This window comes from Atta cephalotes (assembly GCF_000143395.1).
Source record: "Atta cephalotes unplaced genomic scaffold scaffold00051, whole genome shotgun sequence".
Taxonomy (NCBI): Eukaryota; Metazoa; Arthropoda; class Insecta; order Hymenoptera; family Formicidae; genus Atta; species Atta cephalotes.
Window position 1 is genome coordinate 369932 of NW_012130115.1, and position 10989 is coordinate 380920.

The 10989-nt window shown below is 33.4% G+C and overlaps 1 protein-coding gene across 1 annotated transcript; it reads left to right on the forward strand.

Annotated features, from left to right (window-relative positions):
* The first annotated feature begins 1898 nt into the window (after nucleotides 1-1898).
* LOC105622965 (ubiquitin carboxyl-terminal hydrolase 20) lies at nucleotides 1899-6899 on the forward strand. Its single transcript, XM_012204370.1, has 4 exons — nucleotides 1899-2317; nucleotides 3866-5632; nucleotides 6201-6466; nucleotides 6595-6899. The coding sequence occupies exons 1-4, from the start codon at nucleotides 1899-1901 to the stop codon at nucleotides 6897-6899; spliced, it is 2757 nt and encodes a 918-aa protein (XP_012059760.1).
* Nucleotides 6900-10989: the final 4090 nt, after the last annotated feature.

Below are 10989 nucleotides of genomic sequence, written 5' to 3' on the forward strand. Positions count from 1 at the left end.
TTCCACAAGTAGCGTAATATATAAAAAAGGGACGATCCCGAGAAACAGTTCAGTATCAAGTTGCTCCTCGCTCCGATGAAGTGAATTGCAAGATTCACGAAACGTTGGCATTCCAAGAATGGATTTAGACACAGAAGAAACCCGCGAAACGCATAATCTTTATATAGAAAGGACTGTGGATGTCTCAAGAATATTATTTATAAAATAATTCCAGAAATTTATAATGTTATTTGGCAAGTTCTTCAATTAATTTATTTATTAGCAATGAGGAAAAATCAGAACGTGTGGCTAAGGAATACGAAAATAAGTGACAAGTTTTCAAATTTACTTGTTGTTGATAGCAAACATATTTGAATTAAGTCTGGATCTATAATAGGTGTTTTAAACTGTAAGTAAGAAATTAATCAACAGTCGAACTACAATGCGACTACAATATTATTTATTGAATGATTCATCATTCCTTACACACGCACACGCGCGCGCGCGCGTGTGTGTGTGTGCGTGTGTATGTGTGTGTGTGTATATGCACATACAATATTATATTTGATATTTTATTTAGTAGAAAGAGATAAACTAAGATAAATCATATATGTATGTACATGTATACATCTAACCTTGACAAGCTTTCGAATCACATTTTCTACTTACCTCTCGTATCTATTACCTATAATGAATTATTATCTTGTAACGGTGTTGCGTTATCATTAGTTATTAATATATGCACATCCTTAATTAATTTTAGAGTCATTTTAGTATCTTTACATGTTATAGGAAATAATAGATATATCTTCCATATATTATTCAAATTTCGTTTACCGCACTAATGGCTCCTTTATACTGGATGCGGAAATGCTTGCCGTGCGGCAAAATGAGACGCGGTCATCTCAAATCAATGAACACATTGTAAGTTTATTGGCTACCGCATCACATTTTGCTGCGCGGTAAACTTTTCCGCCAATGTGCAGAAGTCATTTACTCTTTCAACTCACCTTGGAAGCAAGATTCCTAGAGTTGACTCCGAGGTTTACTTAGGGTGTCGACAAGTGTCATTCTATCTTTGTCACTCTCTGAATGTCAACAAGAATAGAATGATGCTTGTGTCATCAAATGGAAAGCACCCTTAAGGACCGTCATAAGTCGCAAACGCAGAACGCAGTTCGTAGACGTATTTACGATAGCTAATCAGAAGTGCCAATAGTACTAATAACAACTTTTGATTAGTTGTCGCAAATGCGTCTGCAAACTGTTTGCGACTTATGTAAGCGACCTTTTATACTTTTGGAACGAATCCGCCCATATGGTCAGTTATCTCGCGTTTTGGAACAGAGATAGAGTAACTCTGTTATTCGGAATCGAGTTTTGGAATGCACCTCTGACTGTATATACGTACAACATATCTGCTTTAAAGCCAGTGGCACACGATGTTTATTTTCTTGTTGGATTAGAATCTTGCCACCGTATTGGCTGCGACGCTGTCAGTGCCCAGCATCACCAATATAGTAGATGGTAAGATTCTAATCCAGCAATCCAGCAGGAAAACAAGCATCGTGTGCTGCAGGCACTAGAGACTAATGATAATCGTTTTCGTGCGTGTGAGGTTCGCAGAGGCACTGCTTGACAGCTCGATGTCATTGATGATGGCGCGCGATTTGTCACGATTAGGTTAGAGGACAACAGCGATAGTTATCAACAACTGTAATAACGACATGATAATTATAGTGGCATGTGTTGTTACAAATCGTGTGTAGTCCGGACAGGAATCTCGGATTGCCGTACACGAGTGCGAGAACGATCGAGAAAAAGCATCGTTGCACTCTGAAGAGTGAAAGCATTGATACTTTGTCATTTTCATTGATGAAAAAGGATCGGCGATCTGCCATCCTCGAGAAAAACGAAAAATGCCATTAGTCGTAAGGAATTGCCCGCATTTGGCCAACCGCGGCGATCTCGCCTTCATCGAGGCAGTGATGGCCCGGGAAGAGCGTTTCGCTAAATGTAGTGACTGCGACACTTCCGGACCCAACCTCTGGCTCTGCCTATACCCCGATTGTCGTTGGGTCGGCTGCGCCGAAACGCATCTCGATCACAGCACCATCCACAACCAGAACTTCCCGTCTCACTGTGCCCACATGAATCTGTCAACCAACAGGATCTGGTGCTATGCTTGCAAGAGCGAGGCAATCACCAAGCATGTTCCATCACCCCCATTATCACCGACACAAGTAGAATTCAAAACTATGGGCAACAAGTTCGCCGGAGATGCTCCTGGTAGCATCGAGTCTAAGCTTGATGGCTTAGACAGGTTGATGTTTGATAAGTAATAATTAACATTGGTGCTGTTTATATCTAGATAATATTTCGTAGCAAAAATATACTATTGAAATCCACTTACAATTTTTACTGTGATAATGTTGCTATGATAATGACAGAAATATTTGTTGAATTAAACTTGCCAAAAATCATATTTGCACTTTTGATAATGAACAGTTACAATTTTTATCAAAATATTGCTATAATATATATTATATATTTACATATGGCATAATATATTATATATTTGTGCATAACATGTATTATATGTTGTATATCCTTTATTATAATTTTTACTGCAAAGTTGTTATAAAATTGTTGTATTCATTTTGGATGTTTTCTTTTGCTTGCAATATTGCGTCAAAATGAATATTTATTGATGAATATTTGTTGATAATTTGATTGTAACATATTTTAGCAAGTTTTGATTATATATTTATTATTAAAAAAAATGCTGGAAAAATGTTATATAGATGAAAAGTCTGTTTTTTCTGTAGCTGAATTAATATATGTATACTTTTGAAATTTGAAGGGAAATAGATTTGATAGTTTACAAAAGTAAAGTAGAACATTCTACTGCAGTCTAATGCAGGAAAAAGGAAAGAAAAAATAGATTTAAGATTTCTATATTCATATTGGTCCCTTACCTCAAAAGTGATATAACAAAAGTGATAAAAAACTTAGTTTCCTAATTAAATTGTGAAATTAAATTGTGATATTATTTGACTCAAAACAATATCGATAAAAAAAGAATATGTTCTTAAATGTTATTTTTGTCTTTTTCTTTCCATGACTCTTAAAACAATCAATTTTCGAATTGTAATTTTGATTGTTTTCATTTTGAAGGTTTTGTTATGAAGAATTTAGTTCACTTTTAATGATTGATAGGATAATGTTTATTTGATTCATTCACTGTAATAATTTGAAAATCATATTTTTTTAATTATATTATTTTTGAAATAGAGGGATGATATACAAAGTTAACGTTGGAAGTCTATGAGAAATGTACAAGAGTAATTATTTTTGCATTAAAAATCTTATGTTTATATATAGCAAGGCTAATGTATTCCATATTCATAATCAGATCTTGTACTTAAGGCTTCCTTAAATTTATCTTTAGGTGCTCAGCAGCCAATGAAATAATTTGTAGAGTATCTGAAGATACATTTAAGGAAACCTTAAATATAAGGCCTGACTGTGAATACGGACATAAAACTTTTATCATTAAAAATTTCTATATGAAATATGCAAATAATTATTTTAGTGATCTTATAAAAATTTCTAATGCTGAAATAATTACTTACACATTTTTATGCTAAAACAATCTATTGTTGAATTGAAAAAACAGTTTTTTAATCTCCAGAATCTCATCTCTAGAATTTAGTAATTAATGATCGATCTTAATTAAGAACGATTAATTGATTTCGTCAATTGATTTCTAATTCACTTTTATTAATAACAAGATTTATTCTGGATAAAAATAATATATGAGTTAAATTAAATTTACAATTGCAATTCTATGAGAAAGAAACATTTAATATATATTTTTTAACAGGTTTTATGGAGATTGGTCAATAAATAGAATCAATTCAGAGAAAGTAAGTTCATTTAACGAACGATCTGGGGATTCTCCCGATAGTACAGATTCAGATGAGAGCAAAGACTTCTCTGGAAAGCCCAGAGGTTTAGTGGGCTTGCAAAATATTGGCAATACATGTTACATGAATGCAGCACTACAAGCCTTATCTAATGTGTCTCCTTTAACTCAGTTCTTCTTGGATTGCGGTCATATGGTCAGTTATATGTCGAAAGATAGGAAACCTGGACTGAGTCTGAATTACCTGAACCTTATTCGAGATATGTGGAACAAGAAAACTAGAGGATATGTTGTGCCACATGGTATCCTTTCAGGCATCAGGACAGTACATCCAATGTTTAGAGGATACCATCAACATGATACACAGGAATTTCTCAGATGTTTCATGGATCAGCTACACGAGGAATTAAAGGAACACATTGAGGATGATAAAGACATCCAGCTGCGGTTGAAAGGATTGGGAGATCAATCCTCAGAGGACGAGGATGAGACCGAAATTGACGGCAACGCATCCAGTCAGTCCGACGCCGAATATGAAACCTGCGATTCAGGCGTGAGCGAACAAAGCTCTTTAAGCGATGAAGGTGAACGCGGTACAAAGAGACGTTACTCTCGCGTGTCGCAGACAGAAAAGCTACGAAATAAATTCACCAGTAGGAACATGAAAAAATCGAATATCGAACCGACGTTGCCGTTTGCTCCACCGCAACGGTCTCCGCAAAACTCTCCGGCCAAGCATCGCACCAAGAAACAAATAAAGACGCGCAGCATCATCAGTGATACTTTTGATGGCAAACTCTTGAGTAGCGTGCAGTGCTTAACATGCGATCGAATTTCTACTCGAGTGGAGACCTTCCAGGATTTGTCCTTACCCATTCCAAGCAGAGATCACATCGACATGTTGCATCAAGGTTCGTTGACACCACAGAAAGCTGGACCATGCTCAGACGTAGTCTACGTAACTAATCAGTCAGGCTGGCTGTCATGGTTCTTGCAATGGATGCGTTCATGGTTTTGGGGACCAGTGGTCAGTTTGCATGACTGCCTCTCAGCATTTTTTAGTGCCGACGAGCTCAAAGGTGACAACATGTACAGCTGTGAAAAATGCAATAAGCTGCGTAATGGCATCAAGTTTTCCAAAGTCTTGGAATTGCCCGAGATATTGTGCGTTCATTTGAAAAGGTTTCGCCATGAACTAATGTTCAGCTCAAAGATTGCCAACTACGTTTCGTTCCCCCTCGAAGGTCTCGATATGAGACCCTACTTGCACAAAGAATGCGTGTCCAAGATCACTACTTATAATTTGATATCGGTTATTTGCCATCATGGTACGGCTGGCGGTGGCCATTATACCTGTTATGCATTGAATCCTATTGCCAACAAGTGGTACGAGTTCGATGACCAGTGTGTCACGGAGGTATCACCGGAAACGGTAAAGCATTGCGAGGCATACGTACTGTTCTACAAAAAATGGTCGCCAGAGATATTACAGTTGCGCGATAAAACGATGGAATTGATGGAGATATCATCCCGCGAGGTGTCCGATTTAAATTTTTTCGTGTCTCGACAGTGGATCAATCGCTTCAATACATTCTCTGAGCCTGGTCCGATCGATAATTCCGATTTTCTGTGTCCACATGGGGGAGTAATTCCTGTTAGAGCGCAATTTGTTGACAAGATTAGTATGCCCATACCGCAAGCAGTTTGGGAATACTTGTACAATGCGTAAGTCTCTGATTGTAATAATATTATTACAGTAGAATTCCGTTCATTGTATTTTATTAAAGCACTCGATATTATTTTTTACTGCTGAATTGGTTGGATTTGTGTACCTGTTATCATATTGGCTGCGGTACTAAAAATGCAGCACTGCAACTAATAATTTGATAACAAGTATATAAATTCAGCTAGCAATTTCAGCAGGAAAAGAAGCAGCCGATTAAAAAATGTAAAATAAATAAATTTGTCCCCATTTTTAAATATATAAACTCATAATTGAATTATTATCTGAATGATCCGAATAATAACGAGTTTAACGTTAGTTTTCTGACTATTAGTTTCTATTATTGAAATTAAAAGTCCTGATAGAGAGAAGAGCTAATGAACTTTCATTATCCAAATTTTTTAATTAACGAACTGTCCTGTCTCTCAACATGTTTGAACAAACGGAGTTTTACTGTACTTTTTATATTATGTTTCTGCACGCACGCACGCACGCACGCACGCACGCACGCACGCACGCACGCATATACACACACACACATATATTTCTAATATCTATTTCCTTTTTTAGATTTGGAGGAGGTCCAGCCTGTACACATCTATACGAATGTCCGACATGTGAAGAAAAATACGAATCCTTGCAAAAACGTAGACAGTACGAAATGGAGCTATTCCAACGGTTAAATACCGACAATCCCACAGCTATTTATGCGTTGGCTATGGCATGGTTGAGACAATGGCAAAGCTTTGTCCGAGGCAAAGAGACACAGCCACCAGGACCAATCGATAATAATTCCATTGTTGTAAATAAAAATGGACAAAACAGTCTTAAAGTTGGTAAGTCTTCTACCTTGATAAATAAACAAGTTTTTTTTTGAGAATTTGTTAACAATTATAATAATTCATAATAATTATCATTATTATGAAAAAAGTTTTTTTTTTACACAAATTCTCTTTTTTTATAGGCTCAGATTATGGTCAGATTCCCGAAGAATTGTGGCAATTTTTTCTGACTACGTATGGCGGTGGACCAGAGCTAATGCTCCACTCATGTCAACGACCGGTGTCCACTCAGCCTAACGTTTCTGTACATTCCGTGTCAAATCCAAATTTGATAGATTCGAATTTTAAATGCAATCGCGTAGAAGCTAAGTCTAACAAACTTTGTACGACCAGAAGCTCGGAGACGATTTCGCAACAGGACAGCGCAATCGAGAGCCTAATTTCAAACAGCGACTCCCATCAGATGCAGAGGGACGTTTGTGAGTGAGTAGGATGTGCGAATTGCGATTTCGCAATCTTGTTAATCTCACGACAAATATTTCTATTGGTTTTCTTTAGTTTGGATTCTAAGTAATCAGATTTTATCCTACTTTTCGCTAAATTCCATACTTTTGAAGTTTCACGCTAGGCTCGAATAGTTCTTATCAAATGTTTACAGATGAGACGATATCTTGGAAATAAAACAATTATTGTCATTTTATGATTTGAAGGTAAAAAGACAAGCGGATATTTTTGTACCAGTAGCAATTTTTGTATGAAATTTATAAAGCTGAATTACGTGCTGCATCATGTGCTGAATCTAAAAATATTCAAGTCACAAAAAAACTGTATGGTATACATGATCGGATGCATTTGTCTAACATGTATTGTAAATATCTTGATGATGGTAATTTGTATTTTGTCATAATGTATAGTGGCATATTAATCTTGCTTAGAAAAATTAAAAAGTAGAACATTTATCTCTTAAGCCTATGACATATGATGTTTTTTTTCTGCTGGATTGTTTACGTTTTAGCAAGTTATTAGACCTTGTACACAGAATATAGAATTTCTAGTAATTTACTAAAACACAAGCAATCCAGCAAGAAAACATGCATCGTGGCCACAGACTTTGCTGTGAGATAGAATCGAGAACAAAATTTGCTATGGAAAAGAATCGAGAATGTCATGCGATACATTTTTATTTTCTTTCCAAATCATCGGTTTGGAAAATAGAATGACACTGATTGTTTTAAATCTGCTCTGATGCTGTAAAGCCTCGATTGTGCTTGTTCATCGACATGGAATTTCACTGTAATTTCATCCTTTTGGGAATATTATATATGACGGAAAATGTAGTTATAGTACAAAAAACATTTGCTATAGATGACTATTATTTAAATACAAATCTTTAGTTCATACTTTTGCCCAAAGTCTAGGCCGTAACAACTGCGCAATCTTGAATAGTTGTATTATATTTTTTATATTGGACATTCACCGGCGTGTGCATGTCATTCCTGCACATAGATACAAGTGGCTTTCATTTTCGAAGTTATGTACATAATGTCGTCACTTCTTCATTGGCGGGATAATCTTAATCCGAAAAGAAAAATAAAAGATACAGAAGACTGAAATCGATTTTATTTAAAAAGAAAAAATGCTCAATTATAATGTATGTTGATTTATAAGTGGCAACTGACAAAATTGTACAACGTGATGCAAAAAACTTTAATCATCTTCATGTTTTGTTCTTTAACAGATGGAATTATTGTTGTTATTTAGTAAATTTATTGCTGTGCACATGTTTTTCATAAGATTCATAGAAAGTAAGAGTTAGCGTACAATTCGCCGATTTCTTTCACCTTTTTTTCAAACATGAAAAGTTAAGATTAGCAATTATTTATTTAATTAATAAAATATACTTCTTAAAGTTTCTGTTTTCTACAATCACATTAAATTGTGAATGATTCCATTTTTTGCATTACACGTAAGATAAATTAGTGTTTCGTGTGCCATCATGTTAGGAACAAAAATCTCTCTTATCTTTATACTTTTGTTTGTTCACAAATTTTTAAAAATTTTTAAAAATTTCTCACATGGATGTTCAAGTATTTATCAAACACGACTCTCAATTGTATTATGTATAAAAATGAAGAGGAGAAAGATTGTCATGGTTTATAATATTTAAGAATTTATTTAGAATATTAAATATTAATGTTCATAATGTATATGTTAAATTACAACATATATTTTCTACATACCTTGTGATAAGTACCACTTTTAGTTTTACATGTCATGGTAGTCATTTCTTGCAATAAAATGTTTAAACAAATAATTTTATAAGTATTTTATTGCTTAGTTACTTCAAGATTACAAAACATAATCTGAAGAGACTATATAGGATGAAAGCATTGAGCTATATAAGTATAGTGATTATATAAATACTTGAACACTTTGTATTAAAACAGCATACTTCTCTCTCTTTAAAATTTTTCTCTAGTATTTAAGAAGCGTGTTCTATTGCTAGGCCATTAATTGCATAATTTAATTATCTTACAGTGAAAAAATGAAGTCGCATGTTACGAGCTATCTGCGTAAACTCAATTGTGTTTTCATGACTTTCGTCTCGAGGATGTTTGTCCTTGTATAGCGATCATTTTAATATCACAATTGCGTATTGCGAAGAAGTAAAACGAAAGTGCAATTCCATTTTGCATTGCAGTTCCATTCATAGGAACGCAAACAATTAAAAAAAATTGTTGAAGCTAATTGTCTGTAATCATTATCCAGCAAAGTGCATAAGGTGAATAATAAATAATATTGGTTTCTTTATTTATTAAAATATCCAGATTCTAAGTCATTTCAAAGCGTTTCTTCGTAGTTTAAAGGAGAGTCATAATTTATTCAACAATATGAAATTTATTATTTTATAACAAATTGCTTCACCGTGACTTACTATGAATCAGGATTGATTGAAAAAAATCTAGTGAATAAAAAAACCATGATAAATTTCGGTTTTTATTATCCCAAATTTTAATCAATAAATAAATTAGTTAAAGCTAGAAAAATGATTAATCTACACTTAAGATATCTTTATATAACTTTATACAAAAAGATATGTTTGTGCTTTAATTAATTTTTACTTTAAGTAAATCATACTAATCACTATAGTTTAAAGTTTTAAAACAAATTAACGAGATTAACCAATAGAATAATAAATCAATAGAATAACAACACCTTATCATAATAATAAAATCATAATAATAATAAAATCTTTAATTCAAATTAAGATGAAAAAATATTTAAAACAAAAACTTTACATACGTATATATGAATATATGTACATATACAGGATGTCCGGTAATGATCGCATAATTTCTCACGGGCAAGTAGAGCGATTAAACTGATTGTGAGTCAAAAAATCTTCTACTATTTTGCAATTTTCGGTTTAGGTATTTTACACACACACACACACACACACACACGCGCGCGCACACACATACACACACGCGCGCACGCGCGCGTCATTTTAAATGGAAACTCCTATTTTTTAAATGAAAAGAGCAGAAAAAAAATTCTATGTTTAGATAGGTTCATGTATTCAAATTCAGCCCAGGGATTATTACAATGTCAACTTGATTTTTTAAATGAAAATTTAAAAATCTCAAACTTTAATTATCTTAAATAAAATAAAAAGAGTTTAAAAGAGAGAGTTTAAATACTATTTATTTTGCGAAATAAAATATTTCTAATATGCTGACGCGTATTACAGTACGCGTGTTAAAAGCTCTGAGAACTTTTAGAGAACTTTTAGAGAATCAATGATTTGGTTAAAATATTGTAAAAAAAATTGTAAATAAAAAGAATATGAATTATATATTGTATAATATAATAATAAAATAATATTTGCTACTATAGTGGTACATTAAAAAGACAACATTATAATTATTTAGTTCAAAATTTAGTAGTGTAAATTATCAATCAAGATAATACGCATATTAAAAAAAACTTGACATCATAAAGATATCATAGGCATCTTCTAGACAGACATTATTTTTGCATTATTATTACATTTAAATGCGATGTTTAAAATAATCTAATTTTTTCATATTTTTTCATTTTTCAAAAATTGGATAAAAATTCAGATTAGGGGAACATCTTCCAATGACCTTGACTTTGATATATGTTGTCGAGGTCATAATCCTCCAACAGGCGTTAAGAGAATGCGAAGCGTTCTTAGAACGAGATATTGCCGGATATATTTACGCGAAGCGATGAGTTGCCCGAGATCATTATTATATCTCAATGATCGCTATGCCGAATTCTATTCTCAAATTCTATGCGTGATTAATCGATAGCTTCTATTCGAATTGTGTAATGAAAGTACATTTATTTTTTTCTATTTGTCCTAAGAGTGGTGATATTGCAACAAGTTCCAAATTTTGTTGAATTTTAATTTTAAGAAATGCTCACGTCTGCCTGGTCTATGAATTACGTTTCGAACTTCAGTCGACAGATGACAATCTCAATCTTTTTACTTTATGACAATTTAGAATAAAGAAAATATATATATATATATATATATATATATATATATT

What these genes read in the sequence shown, in the direction of transcription:
- LOC105622965 (XM_012204370.1), top strand. Translation starts at nt 1,899, where the DNA reads ATGCCATTAGTCGTAAGGAATTGCCCGCATTTGGCCAACCGCGGCGAT. An exon ending in GACAGGTTGATGTTTGATAA is followed by an intron (nt 2,318 to 3,865) that starts GTAATAATTAAC and finishes ATTTTTTAACAG; the next exon opens with GTTTTATGGAGATTGGTCAA. An exon ending in ACAAAACAGTCTTAAAGTTG is followed by an intron (nt 6,467 to 6,594) that starts GTAAGTCTTCTA and finishes CTTTTTTTATAG; the next exon opens with GCTCAGATTATGGTCAGATT.